The sequence below is a fragment of the Nakaseomyces glabratus genome, chromosome B (genome assembly GCF_010111755.1).
Source record: "Nakaseomyces glabratus chromosome B, complete sequence".
Lineage (NCBI taxonomy): Eukaryota > Fungi > Ascomycota > Saccharomycetes > Saccharomycetales > Saccharomycetaceae > Nakaseomyces > Nakaseomyces glabratus.
In genome coordinates, this window is record NC_088952.1 from 471,791 (window position 1) to 490,104 (window position 18,314).

Consider the following 18,314-nt stretch of genomic DNA (forward strand, 5'->3'; position numbering starts at 1 on the left):
AAAAATATTGACAGTGTTAGATATTAAAATATTGGTGTGGGACGCGTTTTGATATACAGAGACTGTTCTAAAAGGAATTTTTTTTAATAATAAGTTTAGAACAAGAATACCGATTTTCTTGTGCTTGATATTTCATAATGGTGATGAAGCTGTACTCTAAATTACAACATGATACAAGTTACAAAGTGGTACAACTAGATGACACTATTCTAGCTGCGGTCAAGAATGGCGAACCTTTACAATTCAAGTCTATGGATGAAACTCAATCTGAGGTGGTACTTTGTAGTTCCAATGCGACATGGAGATTGAAGCAAAAGAATCATAGTAATTGTGTAATGGTCATGAAACGGGATACATCCAGCAATCTAGAAGATGAATCAGAGTTTTGTAGCCTGAACGACACCACGTATGAATATGAGCTCACTAAAGTACCAGGATCATTGAACTACCATTTGATACCACTATATGACGGAGAAGAACTCAGTTTCAAAACTACTTTTAAAGAATTACTGGCTAATTCACAGTGTTCCAATGAGGAGGCCATGTGCGAATGGCATGATATAGGTGGATGCATATTAGAAAGTGGGAATATATGTAAACTCTCAGATAAGTTTATTACTCGTGCGCTAGATATAACACTGGTTAGCATTATGGCAGACTCTCTAGATATGTCACATCTAGATTTAGATGAAGTCCTGAAGTCAGTACGAAAAGATTCAGAAACTGTCAAGGATAACCCTTTTACAAAACCAGTTATTGAGACTATATTGAACAAATTCGGTACGCAGGAAAAGGATCACAAATGGCACATAGATAAAAAGAGGATAACCTACTGGTATGGTCTTGAAACATTGAAGAAGTTCGCAATGGGTATATCCAAAGAGCAGCAATATCCATTGAATCAGGAGGAATTTCTAATAAAATGGAAATCACAGATGCCACCATATTTTCCAAACTCCGACCTTGATATTCGGGAGCTCCGGGGCCACTATTATCTGGACCGACATACTGATGAAATACATTATATAGACAAGAAATCTTTACCAGGAGATATCAAGCAAAGGCTAGTATACTTGTTCAAATTACAAAGCCAATGGAATCCCGATGAGATGGCACCATTAATGCAAGACTTGAATCAGAAAAACACAAAATTTGAATCCTTTATTATCAAGTACGCTAGAATAAAGAGACTCTCCTCCAAGCAAAAAGTCGTTATCCAACGATAACTTACATACTAATTCATACTTGCTACGATGTAGATATAACAGAACATAGACAATAACATTTAACGCACCCATCTTTGAAGGCTTATCACGGCTGCCTTATCATGCCAGCTACCTTGTTGTCAACATCTCATTGGTTGCTATGGTAAACGATTTACGGTTTTTCATGGCTAAAGGAAATTTCCATCCTCTCTACTTTGAAAGAGCATTAACACAAGAAGTCCACAGAACAGCACCGGACATAACAAACGTGTACAACAATAAGGCTCCTATCAAAATGCATAATCCACTACCATCGATACCAAGAGAATAGCATCCCCCATATCCAGCCAGATGGCCTCTGAAACTTGCGAACACTATTTTCAGTTGATTTGCCTTTTTTTTTTTCACACAATTTTTCCGTCTTAACCACACAATCCTCAATAGAAAAGTGGGATGCAGCTGGCAAGTTTGGGAAGCTCCCCCCCCAGCGAAGTGATTTCCTTAATGAGAAGGTTTCTGTAAAACGCATGATGTTCTATCATGCTCTTCCCATATAACCATAGCAAATACTATACACATATATATACAATAGAAACATTTTAGAAGTCTTACTTTTTTATTTTAAGGCTTTTTTGGATCTATTTTTTTTTTGTATTTTAATTAGTATAGATTCTTAATCTGAATACTCGCAGCCAATATATGCTCGTTGATACGTTTACCATATTGGCTTACCTAGAAATGAGCTATACCAACAAACGCACCAGAGGCAGAATAACATAAGCCCATGTCCGGAAGAGATATGCCTCAATAACCATAGCTATAAGTGATGTCGATATATCTTTATATTGTCTAGGAAAAAATCTTTTTCCGCTGCGGTTACTCTAGGTGTTTAGGAAAATAAATTTACTGACCAATGGTACGGTAGCAGATGAATTTTTGATTCAATACCTTACGAGAAGCAAAAATTGGGTAAAATTTAAGTTCGTTTGTGTTCAAACTCTTCCTCAAATCTACAGATAGAGGCACCAGGCTACAGTAACATAAGTTGTTTCTATCTGAAGTTGCTGGATATTGTCGACTTTAAGTTGTCGCTATTATCATGGTGATATGGTCAAAAGATATCGAAACCCGTTGTTCACACCATAATTCCTCCAGTTATTTCCGTGTCTTCTCTTTTTCTTTTTTTTTCTCTAGGGAAGATTCTCTGTTTCAATTTGAACCGTTTCCGACCTTTATATCCGTCGCGATGACACTGTGTATTGGGTATGGGCAATACATAGAAAACACGTTTCTCAGTTAACATGAGAGTTTCCCAGTTCGTGCACTTCCATTAGCCCTGTCAATGATACGTTACGCGCATTAGATGCAATTTTTATCAACACATTAGATATCAATTATAATGGAAAAGAAATTCTACCCTTTGGTAACACCGGACATTAACGCTTATAGCCTTATTCAAGACTAAATGATAATATATGGTCTATCAATGTCCAACAATTTAATATTACTAGGTCAAGAGCTAATGGAGTTTACTGCGAATAGCTGTGCATGGTGTAATGCCTTTAGACAGAGACTGCAGTTAATATACTGTTTATGATAATTCTTTGTACGTTAGATGGATATGTGAAAGTTCCATTGATTGCAAAACTTCGAAAACTAGTAAGAGGTAGCTCACAAGTGCTAGGCAGTTGGTCAGGATACTAATTATAGCATAAGGATCACTTACTATTTTGTCATTACCTTTTTGGCCGATTTGTAAGGCAATTGTAAGCGATTTACCACAATTCATGACACCACAACGACTGTGCTTTAAAAACTGTTCGGTTACCCAGTAAATTAAATGTAGGGATTGATAACAGTTTGGCCTACAAAAGATCAAGATTTGATTTCCACTTATTTCCACTGCTACACATTTTAATATTTGAAGACTGGTTTCTGGATTTCCTTATTTTCATTAGGAATCAAAACAGAGATTTTTTTTATGTGTGCTGCTTACCATAATGGAAATTCGACGGACAAATTAGAAACGAAAATAAAATAAAATGGGAGTCTGATAATCACATTTTTTGATGAAATTCTGGAGTAAAAAGAAAAAAAAAGAAAAGTACTATATTATTTGCCGCATACGGAAACTATTCTCTCTAAATTTATTTCCTGGTCTATCTACATTCCTTCCATTGCAGGGTAGCTGAAAAACTATCTCTTGACAAAAATAATATCGATCGGTGTTATAAGTTCCAAACTCGAGGATGCTATAATATAATCTTTACAAAACTTCACGTAACATGAATCGGCTTCTGAAGTGAAAAAAAGAAGATTCTGAGCTTGCAGTATCTAAAATCTTCACTGTTTGGTAAACCTATGTGCACATCGTGCATAACTGATTAACAAACTCGTAAGCACTGAAACGAAAAGATAAAAAATACCCGCAATTGTCTAATGCTGCTCTGCTGTTGTATTTTTGCCAAGCAAAAAATTCCATTGAAATTACGTTAAAATTATGGAAAAGATCATGATGACGAGTGATAAAAAAAAAAGAAATCAAAAAAAGAAAAGCTATAAATATATTTGTCTCACGACTGCGTTCGGGTATTAGATAAACAGTGACTGCAATTCCCCTACCTTTCAGTGAAGGAGGACCCCTATTTCCTGCAGCAAAAATACCTCTTTACTTATTATTGCATTAACATTAACCTTTTCTTTACCTGGCCCTGAATATGAAAGGATATTCTTGCATTATTATTACACGCATTAGCCAATGTTGTCTTCTATTTACTAAAAAGTAAGTCAGTTCATCAGTTAAAAATGATCTTCGACGAACATCCTTTTGTTATTGCCATGCTCGATTAGTACAGTCACACGTCTACTTAGTGACCAGACCAGTCCATTTCTGCCATGCTTTTAGGTACTCAACTATTCGGTTGTCTGTCCGTCCTTATCTTAGAATGCAGCTAATTACATACGACTACTTCTTTTCAATATTGACAACAGTTGAAGTAATTGTGACAAATTTGCTGCCTTAGTGGGATTTCTTGAGCTTCAGACCGAGTTGGCTTGTCGTTACAGAATTTTGAACTGACATATTCTGGATAAAAAGTTGCTTGATGAAGATTTGATCAGAGTGAATTGGAATATTTCTTTTCTTATGCTTTTTTTGCCTTGATGCTGATTGTTATACCTAATGTCTACCAATTCTTTTGTGCAATTCTTTTCATCAATAGCATGCTCTTAATTGCAGAGTTGTATTTTCAGCTGATTAAGACCCAATAAAAAAACTCATAGAAAACAAAAGAAGAAAGTTCGAGTAATCTCTTAACCTCTCCACTGGCTCTGCTGAAGGCCTTTTCCTTGGAAGAAAAATCTGTCTAAAAAGTTAGTCTAAAAGTCAGTGGCAATTCCTCTAGTGTGTGACACAGAAAATGAAATAGAATTAGAATCTGCCAAATAAACCAGCAAGGGCGGAAACTGAAAACGCGATCTTGATTTGTAGTTGGAGCATTGGGCAAAGCTGACAAAAATACCGGCCTTTACACTTAATAGGGGGACACCATGCGTATATGATGTGAAGTCGACTTCTAAAGTAATTCTTTTCTGAATAGTAAAATAGTGACTGTTATTATGTCGTACACTCATTGATGTGACCAGTCAAAGCCCGACTGCAAAAAAAATGCAGTAGAAAAATGTGGCATCCAAAACCAGTGTTGGATTCTTCACCAATGAACATGGCGTAGCGACATAATTTTCTGTCGTAATATTGTTCAACATCCTTTTCTTTTTTTTTTTCCCTTTCTATGCTAAAATTTGAGATTCATACCATGAAAATTGCTTTAGAGGGTTCAGTTCAGAAAATAGCGCAGGATTTAATTATTATAAACAAGTGAATGACATTGTTCGCCTTTCCAAGGCTTTCCTGACCGGCCATTTTTTGGAGCAAGATGTGTCTGTGAAGCATTCAGTTCGAGAAGAACGTATTCTTTGTGGAGGGACAATTATCATATCCATATTGTACTAAGATTTTACATGCGGAAAACTAATCAAGCAGCAAAGACACGCTATTATATGGCAATCGATATTCCTTTATTGTTTATTAATTTTTGGGATATTCCCCTATCAGTACTTTCCTAAGATTTAATTATTTCGGTACCAAATTTTTATCAGGGACTGCTGAATCGACCATCTATCAGTGGCTAGTCGTAATTTTGTCTGGACAATTCTAGATAAAAGTTCTGAAATATCACTGCAGCAATCTGAATCGGCTCTACATATTATGGAATAAAATGAAATTTCTTTGACAAAACTATTACTACTGAGCGTTCATTTAGATGTATCAACGTGAAGTTTCTTTTTTAATCCTAATTTTTAACTTTGGATGTAGGTGCATTATACAGAAGGAATTTAGGCAATTTTGAGTGATCAAATGTTAAAGTCTTTAGGCTCATTAAGACAGTCTACAAGTACTTTAAGTTACTTAACAAAACGCACAAATAATTGAGATACACTTGGTGGCTGCTTGTATCAATAATACAAAGGACACTTGATGTCGAAATAAAATTTGTTTGATATACCTATTACAAAAGTGATAAACATTGTTCATCCACTTTCGAGATCTTAACTTGTTTCTGGGTTTCTGTTTCTCTAATATACAACTTGGAAATACTCAAAACTCTGTTACATAAAATCAGTCAAACAGAGCAACACTGATTGGCATAACAAATTTTGGTCAATAGGTTTTCAGGAGTAAAATATTATTAATATTCTCTGACTTGGGACTTATCACTTGGGGTTATAAAAACTGTCCTCTTTTATTTGTGATTAAGGACCAACTAAGTCACAGGAATTTACCTTAAATAAGTGATAATATTATCCTTTTAGAACTCATTTTCTAGCAATTAATTGATATTATTCGAAGTTAAGTGACATCAAAGAGCTATCAATATCTAAATAGGCCACTATTGAGGTTTTAAGTTTGTTATTTTGTAAAATTTTACTTTGTTTCCCGTCATCATTTTTCTCCTAAGAGCGACAATATTCGAAAAGCATACATTAAATCGAGTAAGAGATAAGGCAAGAAAAACATTGATTTTGTAATGTTCCAGTTCACTCCATCATCTACTCCTCATTCAGGTTCGTTCTATTCTGTAACTCAGAATCATGTTCGACAGAATAATGCAAACGTCAATCATATAAACTACAATAACTCCAATTTTCATCCCATTACAAACTCTAATGCAAACACCAACACTGCCCCCAGAAGCTTTAATAGCTATTTGGGAATTCCAACATTATTGAATAGTGGTACCAATTTACTAACTGATTACCATAGCCAACATCTACTTAAGACTAGTATAAGAAACATACGAAACCGTGACAGTAAAAGCTATGCTACACCAAAAAGTATCGCTTTATCTTTAAAAGACTTACCGCTTGAGCATTATGCCAAAATTGTTCACGAAACAGAAAAAAGGTCAGAAGAACTTGATCCTACTTTACACTCGAAATCTGTAATCCAGGCTACAGAACACTCTAGGGAGCGAGAGAAGCAAGTATTTGCGTTAATATGGCTACTTCAAAACTGTTCTAATAGTGACCCTAACTCATTTGTACCTAGAGGGTTAATCTTTGAACAATATTCCATTGCTTGCAGGCAATTCGATTTAAAACCACTTTCGCAGGCTACGTTGGGTAAGTTGATTCGTACCATTTTCTCAAATCTAAAGACTAGAAGGTTAGGCATGCGTGGCCAATCGAAATACCACTATTGTGGACTAAGATTGCTAAAAATAGTTACACCAGCACAACAAGAGAACAATATCATTGAAACCAAGAGCCTGATTGGAAACAGTTTAGATAGCGAAAGCGGCGAGTTATCGGTGGCTAACAATAAACTGTCTACCAAATTAGTTTGCTCTTCAAACGTCGACGATCCACTTAACGCTGTGAAGGAAAAAAATATCAACATTTCAAAAATCAGAAAACTCAGACAAGCATGTTTACTGTATTGTGATAACAGTTTTGTGAATGAGGAGAATAGCATTTTATTGTATGAGACAGCTTTTCCGGCAATTTTTGATATTATCAGCGCGGATGTCTTTGATAAGGAAGAAACTAAATTGCTAGAGAGGTTTGAACCGCTTTACAAGAACTATTGTAATCTATTCATCAACAATTTCAGGCTTATGAAGATTGAAAATCTTGTTGTTATTTATCAAATGACAGATCTCTGTAGGGATTATCACTTTGATATTAATACTTTTCTAAACCTTCTAACAAATAACTCAAGTGTCAAGCGGTGGACAAATATTGTTGACACGATAATGTTTACTAATATTCTAAAATGGATTATGAAGTTTTTCAGATTGAATGGTTTAGATGCAGAAAAAAATGAAGAACTTAAAATCTTTTGTGTGTTTTATGAAAAATTGAAAACTCACTTTTTTAGCTGTGAGAAAAATGATGATCTTATTATTTCTCATAAGCAAATGATTTTCTCGAACTTTTTCATGATTACTGATACAATATTGCGCAAATTCAAGTTTCTCTCTTATGTCCAAGAGAATTTGGGATACCATCAAACTGAAATGCAACAGGACTGGAATCAATGCATAGACCTGAAAACAGTGATACCGTTCATCGAACCTCAATCCATTTTAGATCCTACGTTCAAATCTGCACTTTTGAATCGGTTGGAAAGACAAGTGAAATTCATTGTGGACCCTAAGTTTTCATTATCATCACTTATAAGCAGCTTAGGACAGACAGTACATACATCTATGAAGGAATACTATGGCAATCCTGAAGTATTGAAAGCCATCCAGCATTTAGTGCATAGCTATTTTGATGTTATTTCTGGTGATTTGTGCTTGAAATGTCCACGTAATCTCCAGTTATGGACTGCTTTAATCCAGGTCATTACTCTTTCCATCAAAATCTGTAACCAAATGAATTATATGGTGCATGAAAACTGCAAATAAAAACCTTTAGTCGAATATATGTTAATTTCTGCCCTCTTTGAGAGATATCGCGATCTCATAAAATTATGTCACGAACTTTAATTTATTTTAAACCGAAATATTACTGATCTCTTTGCCTGTGAAAGTTACTCTAAAGATTTTTTTCTTATAGATGATGTTGATCTTTTCAATCCTTTATGAGCTACCACTTCTAATATGGCTGTGAAAACTAAAATTAAGACCTTCAATGTAGAAGACGCCAGAATTGTATTATATAGTATTTGATGGACTTCTGATTTTTTGTTGATCATAATTATCTGTCATGCCTGATAGCCAATATTTTTATAAATGAATAGAAACCTATTCCACCATCATGCACCAATTATATTGGTTACTTGATAAAAATTACCACAGTCAAGAACACACTATTTGTATAGTTTTAGAACTTTTTCGATTGATGGTCGGTACAGTAAGACTCGTAAACCCATGCATATACTTTTTATATAGAATATTAATTTTCTTCTGGTCCAACATTACATAGATTTGTGTATATATACTTGGATTAACCTAGATTTGTAATTATTATAATTAAAGATCTTGTTCTAAAAATTAATATTTACCTGTGCCGAATACAACATCATAGTGGCGGTTAAGTATTTTATACATATACACATAATTCATATTATACATATACACATAATTCTTATGATACATATATGTTAACATAATTTTTATTTTTTTAAATTTTGAGTCGGTAAATAATCCAAGATAAATAAGATGAAGAAATATTTAGGGTTAGTATCGTAATTGAATAAATAGAGAAAATACCTCTAAAATACATAATTTAGAAATGGTACTACAAATAATCCAATCGATCCTAATTGATCATCGATAAATAATGGAATATTAATTAAGATTAAGATCACATAATGTATTGCTATTATATAGACTACTTTAGCATTAATTCCTGGAATAGATTTCCACAAATTTATAGCAGACTTTAATTAAAAGTTCTTTTGGAACTCTGATTTTATCCGATTTTCCACTGCATCAATAAATTCCTCAGTAGTAACATAAGCCGACCTGTCGGTTTTACCTAGAATTAAAGCTAAATCCTTCGTCATGATGCCATCCTCTTGAACAGTGTCAACTGTTGCTCTTTCTAGCAATTCACCAAATTTGACTACATCTGCGGTCTCATCTAACTTACCTCTTTGGATAATACCTCTAGTCCAAGCAAAGATGGATGCAATCGAGTTAGTGGAAGTTTCTTTACCCTGTTGATGTTGTCTGTAATGCCTAGTGACAGTACCATGAGCAGCTTCACTCTCAAAAGTTTTACCGTCTGGACTGATTAGTACAGAAGTCATTAGACCTAGGGAACCAAAGCCTTGGGCAACAATATCAGATTCAACGTCACCGTCGTAATTCTTCATGGCAATAATAAAACCACCTTTAGATTTCAACATTTGCGCGACCATATCATCGATTAAACGATGCTCATACCAGATACCTTTGGCCTCAAATTGTTCTTTATACTCGGCTTCATACATAGACTCAAATGTGTCCTTGAATTTACCATCGTATTTCTTTAAGATGGTGTTTTTAGTAGTAGAATATAGTGGCATTTCATGTTCCAAAGCCATATTAAAAGAAGCTCTAGCAAACCCACGGATAGATTCAGTAGTATTATACATCATCATAGCAACACCGCCTTCTTTAGGGAAATTATAAACAGGAATATCGATATCAGTTTTACCATCCTTTGATTTGTACACTAGTCGAACTTCACCTTCATCTGGGATAACGACATCGGTGGCCCTATACTGGTCGCCGAAGGCGTGCCTACCAATGATTATAGGTTCCTTCCATTGTGGGACCAATTTTGGGATTCTAGGAATAACAATGGGTTCTCTGAACACAGTACCACCCAAAATGTTTCTAATAGTACCATTTGGCGATTTCCACATCTCCTTCAAGTTGAATTCCTCAACACGAGCCTCATCAGGGGTGATTGTAGCACATTTAACCGCAACACCATACTTCAAAGTAGCCAAGGCACTATCTTCGGTGACCTTATCATTGGTCTCATCTCTGTATTCGATAGACAAGTCGTAATACTTCAAATCAACATCCAAGAATGGTAAAATTAGTTTCTCACGAATTAAATGCCAGATAATTCTTGTCTGTTCATCACCATCCATCTCAACGATGGGATTAACTACCTTAACTTTACTCATTTTTTTTGATACTATTTTCTGTGAGTTGTCTCTTTAATTTTAGCTCTACAGATTCGGAGTCCTCAATTTGTTGCAATATAGCTTTTGCTTCTACGTCTCGAAACTTGTTCCGCTAACTCAATAAGCGGATCCACAAATTGCGGCAAGACTAACCTTAGAAGTCATTAACCTTTATATACACCAAAAAGTAAAATTCCGGTTCTCAACAGCAAGCTCTCACTATAACTCAGCCGAAAAAAAACGAACAAACTAATGACCACATAGACTAGAGGGGACTACACTTCGAGAAATCGGTAATCCCAACCGATCAGTCAATAGCAAAACACAACGCAATAATAATAATTATCCAGTTAAAGACTGCTAACACAACTGGACTGTCGCAGGAGAAACTCCTTCATTCACACCTCTCAGCTAATTGCACGCACAAGCCAACTCATGTTTTTAAGGGTTATAACACCGCTAAAGCGCAATACGTACACTTCAACTCATAAAACACAATCACAATCAGCAACTGTCGCTTTAATTGGCCAAGCAGGAACTTAGTGTAATACCAAGAGACTCCTCTATTGGACACCTCCAGCTATCTCTATACTACAATTGTATTTCTCTATCAAATTAGCTTCAAATGCGACTCGCCCTACACTACACTACGGTACACTACATCACAATATGGCCCTAATCCCCCTTCTCCCTTCTCCCTTCTCGCTCCGACATCACGGACTTTTCAGTACAGACCTGAGCTGATCAGCATCTGGGGGCTCTTGCCTTTGCGAGAACGTTATACAGTCAGCAAGACAACGATGGAAAGTGTGTGTGTCAGAGAGAGAGAGAGTCCTTCCCTATTATTTGCCAAAGTCTTCTCTGATTGGCCCTTCTTGTAGCTTTTTTCCATCCCTTCCTCACAGTCAAGCGGTTTCTTCCATTGCAGAACAGTGTGTGTGAGGTGTGTGGGTGTAATAACTGCGATTGATATGTGAGGCATGGGTGTAACTGTTTTTAGGTTAGCCCATTTCTCTCTACTCGCCACTCTGCTGGGTTTCTTCCCCACCCCCCCCCATCCGCCTTCCCACGTAACTTCAAGCAGTAATGTCACACAAACCCAAAAGCGCAGTCATCTCTTATGTCTCCATACATTCCAGAAGAAGAGGGGAGGGGCGAGGGCGAGGAGAAAAGTGCACTTTCACTAAGGAGATCAGTACGGATATCACTCTCCTCTCCTCTCGCATTATCCTGTGTCTCAACGAAAAAAATAAAAAAATTTCTTCCATTCATCCGTAGAACCTTGTTCGTTGATCTACGTGGAGTGTGTGTGTGTGTGTGTGTGTGTGTGTGTGTCAGAAGGAAAGGGGATGAGGAATTGAGAAAAAATCCATCGATCAATTTGCTTTTTCCCCTTGTCATTTGTCTTCACTTGTCCTTTCATCCGGTTGAGGTTTTATCTATCTTTTACTTTTTTGGTTTTTGGTGGGAAGCCAAAAATAGGTCATGTGCTAGCATTTTATATAAAGAAGTGATCTTCTAAAAAGTAAAACCATCTTATCTTAAATCTTATTCAAATCAAAAACAAAGATGAAGAAATATTGAAACTATGTCACTGTGGTCTCTCCTGTCCATTCCAGCCCTAAGACATCGAATCCACCCAGTAGTGTAGTTACTTGCACGTCCAGCGCGTTTCGATACTCTACCTGGGTTTCACCTTGAAACACCATCTCGTTAAATACTTTACTCAACTCCCACTTGTTTAATACCTCGACATTGTCGCTGCCAACATCTACATCAACCACAAGCTGAGGTGTCCCACAATCGTCCCTTTCGATTACTGAGTTGACCGGGATCCATTCCTCCATGGGAACGTTTAAGAAATGCACCCCTTCGTGATATAGTTTGATCTTGCCCTTTATACCAGTCACAGTTATGGCATCGGTGCTATTTCTATCATCACTATCGTCATTCTTGTATAGCATCGGTTCGTAAAATGATAAGTTGACTTGCTCATGAATACTACCGACAAATTTCAAACGACCATCCTGCCATTTCAAACTGATATCTTCTAGCACGCATTCCTGTAATAGTGTAGAACTATTCACCGAAATATGGCCATATACAGGCACATATCCAACTGCTACTAATAATTGAGACATCATTTGATTTTTATCATGCTTCTGATCTAAAACATCAGCAGAAATACCAACTCCAACTTTATCCTTGGAGTTCAATAGCTTGTTTAACATCTTGGTCAAGGGAGTAATTCGATGCCCATTAAAACTCCAACACTCCTGAGTGATGAATTGTTCAGGTAACGGGGCTTCTAGCTCACATTGTAATTCAATAGGCTCTTGTGAATCTTCAAGATCAACTCGTGGATCAAACCTAAACTCTTCAGTCCTTATATAAGCATTAGACAACCCAATACTAAAAAGCTCCAAACAATCGGGAACTTTAACATCTAATTTAAGGGCCGGGATTACAAATGCCTGGTTAAAGAATAGGCGATGCCTAAGAAATCGACTGATATCATTGACAAGATCGGTCACCTTTGGCACTAGTCGTACATGGAACCCGTTTGTTTGCTCTTTCACATTTATCGTCTTTAATCCGAGATTGCTCCTCTGTAGTAAATCGTGTAATTCTTTAACACTAATAGCAATTTTATCCCAATCTATAAAATCATCCCATTTAACTCTTATATCCTTAAAATGCATTCCCGGAATCAAATATTTGTGAACATTAATATCCAAATGTGAGCGAATATTCAAGTTATCATATTCATGCCTCCATAGCTTCTTCAGAACACCCACGATCTTGATCATTTTTGGTTTCACCAGTACAGTAACATTTATGGTATTGACATACCCATCCTTTAAATCCAAACAAATTGGTTCAACTATTCTCAAGCTGCCCAAAAAGGTGCTCGAATCATATGTGCTTATGTTTTGAACATTGAAACAAAAACTTTTAATTATACCTTCGCTAAGACGTTTAAACTTTTTACGCTCTTCAACATCCTCTAAAAGATCATAGTCAAACCATACTTTCATTGATGTAGATATTTGTAATTCTTTTCCATACTCAGTATTCAACCCACCGTTATCCTCATCTAGCCAACCATCAATATGAAAGCTTTCTAACTTACCGTTGGTTATCCTCCCAAACTTGTCTTGCATCTCGTCAGTATCAGGTATCCATGAGACAACAACAAGGCTGACAATAACTAGATTAACCAAAATAAACAGAGAAAGAAGAACCTTCCAATTAAGATACCATTGCTTCTTTCTCTGAACCATGACAGTGGGTTCGATGCCATTTTCTTGTCCATCGGATGGCAACTCATCACCTGTATATGAATAACCATTAGGCCTTTCATTTGGCAAAAGCGACTGAGTCTCCATCCTTATAGAATCTATTAAATTGATGTGAGGGAAAAAAATATTGAGTTGAATATATATAATTATCTATATCTATCAAGTAACTCACATTTGATGAGTATCAAATGCTAAGTTTTCTTCCCATTGTTATTAATGTAATTTAGGGTGTCACAATCAAATGTTACCTGTGCGAAAAGATCCAAATCATGAAAATTTTCAAAAATGAGCAAACAGCGATGACTTGCGTTAGATTGATGTGAGCTTAAATATATAGAAAATATATTTATAGCTGTCAGGCTATATAAGAATAACTTATCTCTCGACCAAAGTAGCTTACATAACTATAGTGATAGAATTGAAAATTAAAAGAGATGTTGTATCTTATTGGGTTGGGTCTATCATACAAGAGTGATATAACTGTACGTGGTTTGGAAGCCGTCAAGAATTGTACTAGAGTGTATCTAGAGCACTACACAAGTATTTTGATGGCTGCTTCCAAAGAAGAATTAGAAGAATTCTACGGGAAAGAAGTTATTTTGGCAGATAGAGAGTTAGTTGAAAGTGGCTCTGCCGATATTTTGCGTGATGCAGACAAAGAAAATGTTGCATTTTTGGTTGTCGGCGATCCTTTTGGTGCTACTACACATACTGATCTTGTTCTTAGAGCTAAGAAGGATAAAATCCCAGTAGAGGTAATCCACAATGCATCTGTTATGAATGCCGTGGGATCATGTGGTTTGCAACTCTATAACTTTGGCCAAACAATCTCCATGGTTTTCTTCACAGATAGTTGGAGACCAGATTCTTGGTATGACAAGGTCATGGAGAATAGGAAAATTGGCCTTCACACACTTGTACTACTAGATATCAAGGTCAAGGAACAAAGTTTAGAAAACATGGCAAGAGGCAGACTAATCTACGAGCCACCAAGATACATGAGCATCGCTCAATGCTGCCAACAGCTACTGGAAATCGAGGAACTACGGGCCGAAAAAGCATACACTGCAGATACCCCAGTTGTAGGTATTAGCAGATTAGGCTCTCCAACACAAAGTTTTAAGGCCGGTACTATAAAAGAGCTTGCAGAATATGATGCGGGGGAGCCATTGCATTCTCTGGTCATTCTAGGTAGACAATCTCATGAACTGGAATTGGAGTATCTATTGGAATTTACTGACAACAAAGAGAAGTTTAAAAACGACGTTATAGCAGATCAGGAATACTTTAAACCAGCTCCCTGGGTTCCTCCTGTTGAAGAAGAAGACTAAACCTATTGTTAACATAACTCAAAACGGCCGTAACTCTAATTAACATGACTGCTTATCAACAGCACTTTTAATATACTATGTATAATACGAAGAAACTAGCTACTAGCTTGCAATAGCAATACTAGCTGATAACTAGGTTTTTTAATTGATATCGGGCCATTATCTAGAAATAACAGATGTCGTTCTATGCTCGCAAATGTACTATAACCGTTTATACGAAAACGAATGTTCGAAGTCTGGCTTGTAGCATTCGCTATAAAATGATACAGTAACAAAATGCTATGTCAGTAACTACAAATAGTTCACTGATTACATCAAATCCAACATACGCTGACGGAATATAATTGGTATCTATAAGATGACTCATCTCAAATATCTACTCCTCGTTTCAAGACAAGGCAAAGTAAGATTGTCAAAATGGTACGCACCTCTGAGTACAAAAGAGAAAGCAAAAATTATCAAGGATTTAACCCCAACAATACTTGCACGAAAACCTAAAATGTGTAACATACTGGAATATTCTGATCATAAAGTTGTATTCAGGAGATACGCTAGTCTATATTTCATATGTGGGATAACCATAGGCCATGATAATGAACTACTCACTTTAGAGTTAATCCATAGGTATGTGGAGACAATGGACACATATTTTGAGAATGTTTGTGAACTAGATATAATATTCAATTTCCACAAGGCGTATGATATCCTAGATGAGCTAGTCATGTGTGATGGAGCAATAGCTGAATCAAGCAAAAAAGAAGTACTACACCACATTGCGGTAATGGATCAATTGGAAGGAAACGACACACTGGAGCGTGTACTGAGTTAAACAGAGTACAGTCGACGAACAATGTTTAAAGCCATTATATGGCCTTCATTAGGAGGTCTTTACAAGGTCTCTCATAAACTCCAAAGGAGGTAAAGAGGGCCATGTCTATTCTGTTTACATAACTTCAATGAGGCAATACCGTGCGTAGATGAAAATAATTAACATGAACTGATACGATTATGAGGGTGTAGTTTTACTGAAGCTGATAGTAGCTTTCAAAGCTATGACCCAAAGTTAGTAAGTCAACGTTTACATATCATGCTTTTTAGCATTAAGTAGAGTAAGGGTATATTATTATGATTAGAAATTCTTATGGACACCTGAAACTTATATTGGCCCATAGTATTTAATATGTGTTAGTATTGCAACCAAACTTTCATCCAAAGCTTAGCAAGCCAAAAAAAAAATGGGGGGCGAGCCGGGACTCGAACCCGGGACCTCCCGCACCCTAAGCGGAAATCATACCTCTAGACCACACGCCCTTCAAAGAACGGTAATATCACCGTTCAATTAGACTTTCACAACTAGTTTCGTATACAATGATAATTATCATTTGCATGCTTCCCCATATCTGCCATAGGTAACTTTGTACTGTTTAATGAAAGTAGTACCCTTCCCATATGGTGACATAAATGTAAAGAGTTATTGAGCATCTGGCTACCTAAACAATAAAACCGTATTGTGCTACACTTCGGTTAGGTATATGCTAATGGTATAGTTAAGTAAATACACATAATACTGTCCTCCTAATCAAAATATTATTATTATGTTGGGATTGCATACGAGCTGTATATAACCACTTATTCTCTTTACCAAATATAGCTGTTCTCAAATTTATCACGTCAGGTTAGAACTATATTGATCTCAAGTTCTTTTTTAATATATTACCCTTTTTTCTCATTGAACCAGAATAAATCGCAACACAATTTTACCAAGCTCCTGAAAGATTTTACTATATGCTATAACTTTCGTTTCACGACTTAGCAAATGGTGTTGAAACCAACAGATTTGGAGTCCTTACCATATATACCTGAAATTGCTATTCGTATTATACGAATCTCCAAAATCTGTTCTTGCATTGTAATGGTATTATCTTAGAACGTGAATAAGTTATCACATACTTGTTGTTTCAATTTCTTTGTAAGGGTATGGATTCGAAGACTGAGACCACATGATCATGTTTCAGTAATCAAGCTACACGACTTAACTAATAAACGCTCAAGCCTTGCGAGATGCAATACTTATCAATACGATAGGAAAAGTAACAATCAACAATTCCAATAAGCTAAGCTAGATGTCTCGGACTCTTCAGTGCTCATGCCGGTAGTCCAAGTACTTTTGAGGAAGAAAAAAAGAAAGTTATCAACACAGAAAATCACAATTAGACAGATAAGAAATCCATAGACCTTGTCTTAGGGAACCATGTTGATGTGCAAAGGACACACAATAAGCAACAATTACATACATAACTACTAAGTAATAACAAGTTAAAAAATGCATCCGTCTAATTATGAATACTATAAATGAATTGCAATGCATATTATAATCGCTCAATTAGTATAATAACAAAAGGTATATAAAGTATCCCAAAAATCTTCAACGGTAAGGTTATTGATTATCGATCCTTTTAGTCGCTTTTAGAAGAAAGAATATAACAAGTAATAATAACAACTATTGTACAGCTTAGGTTTTAGGTCGAGCCTAAATCTAGGGTAAATATTAGCAGAACTCCCACCTTAAACCTAACACGTAAAGTAATAAATAATATTACTACATTTAGCAATTAATTCTGTTGTTACTGTTGCTTTAGGGAAGCTAATTCATCAATGGCTATAGCTTGACATAACAACGGATAAACAAGTTCCATGGTAGTTGTCTAGCAAATTTACTATAGAATTAAAGTTAAGTAAAGAAATTTAAATTATATTTGGTTACTCTCTTACGAAGTCCTCATAGCAAATACAGCAATGTTTAAAGAAAGTAATATAAGATAGCTAGTTACTTGGGGAATAGTCTCCTTTATATACTTTTGGGAGTGTGGCTTTGTCCAGATTAGAGACCAGACAACTTAAAAGCGTATCTTCAAAAGTATCTCTTTATTCTCCAATTTCACATAATTGTCTCCTATTTGGACTATCTATTACGTTTCATATATATTCCTTGATATGAGTCACGTGAGACCGTGTATCACTTACTTAGGTACTAAGTAATCTTTGTTCAATAATTACACCTACCATTGCGACTTCGTGGCCAAGCTGGTTAAGGCGTGCGACTGTTAATCGCAAGATCGTGAGTTCAATCCTCACCGAGGTCGAATTTTTTTTTAATTTTTTTTAGTTGTTAGCTTGCCACACAATAGAATATGCTCTCTTCGATTACATAAACAAACATAACTAAGCAAGTTTAAAATGATTAGGTTATTTGAAGTTAAAGACCAAATATGTAATGAGTGAATTA

The 18,314-nt window shown here is 35.9% G+C and overlaps 6 protein-coding genes and 2 non-coding genes across 8 annotated transcripts; 5 read left to right on the top strand and 3 right to left on the bottom strand.

Moving 5' to 3' along the window:
- Positions 1 to 137: 137 nt before the first annotated feature.
- DCC1 (Dcc1p) lies at positions 138 to 1,226 on the top strand (the record flags this gene model as incomplete). Its single annotated transcript, XM_445182.1, has 1 exon — positions 138 to 1,226. The coding sequence occupies one exon, from the start codon at positions 138 to 140 to the stop codon at positions 1,224 to 1,226; it is 1,089 nt and encodes a 362-aa protein (XP_445182.1).
- A 5,066-nt stretch (positions 1,227 to 6,292) lies between these two features.
- On the top strand, positions 6,293 to 8,176 carry RFX1 (Rfx1p; the record flags this gene model as incomplete). The annotated part of the gene is made up of 1 exon (XM_445183.1): positions 6,293 to 8,176. The coding sequence occupies one exon, from the start codon at positions 6,293 to 6,295 to the stop codon at positions 8,174 to 8,176; it is 1,884 nt and encodes a 627-aa protein (XP_445183.1).
- A 983-nt stretch (positions 8,177 to 9,159) lies between these two features.
- On the bottom strand, positions 9,160 to 10,395 carry IDP2 (isocitrate dehydrogenase (NADP(+)) IDP2; the record flags this gene model as incomplete). The annotated part of the gene is made up of 1 exon (XM_445184.1): positions 9,160 to 10,395. The coding sequence occupies one exon, from the start codon at positions 10,393 to 10,395 to the stop codon at positions 9,160 to 9,162; it is 1,236 nt and encodes a 411-aa protein (XP_445184.1).
- A 1,586-nt stretch (positions 10,396 to 11,981) lies between these two features.
- On the bottom strand, positions 11,982 to 13,784 carry TAG1 (Tag1p; the record flags this gene model as incomplete). Its single annotated transcript, XM_445185.1, has 1 exon — positions 11,982 to 13,784. The coding sequence occupies one exon, from the start codon at positions 13,782 to 13,784 to the stop codon at positions 11,982 to 11,984; it is 1,803 nt and encodes a 600-aa protein (XP_445185.1).
- Positions 13,785 to 14,131: 347 nt separating this feature from the next.
- DPH5 (diphthine synthase) lies at positions 14,132 to 15,028 on the top strand (the record flags this gene model as incomplete). Its single annotated transcript, XM_445186.1, has 1 exon — positions 14,132 to 15,028. One exon carries the CDS (start codon positions 14,132 to 14,134, stop codon positions 15,026 to 15,028), a length of 897 nt encoding a protein of 298 aa, XP_445186.1.
- Positions 15,029 to 15,386: 358 nt separating this feature from the next.
- Positions 15,387 to 15,857, top strand: APS1 (Aps1p; the record flags this gene model as incomplete). The annotated part of the gene is made up of 1 exon (XM_445187.1): positions 15,387 to 15,857. The coding sequence occupies one exon, from the start codon at positions 15,387 to 15,389 to the stop codon at positions 15,855 to 15,857; it is 471 nt and encodes a 156-aa protein (XP_445187.1).
- Positions 15,858 to 16,267: 410 nt separating this feature from the next.
- tP(AGG)1 lies at positions 16,268 to 16,339 on the bottom strand. The gene has a single exon. It is a non-coding gene; the product is annotated as a tRNA-Pro (tRNA).
- Positions 16,340 to 18,097: 1,758 nt separating this feature from the next.
- On the top strand, positions 18,098 to 18,171 carry tN(GUU)1. Its single transcript has one exon. It is a non-coding gene; the product is annotated as a tRNA-Asn (tRNA).
- Positions 18,172 to 18,314: the final 143 nt, after the last annotated feature.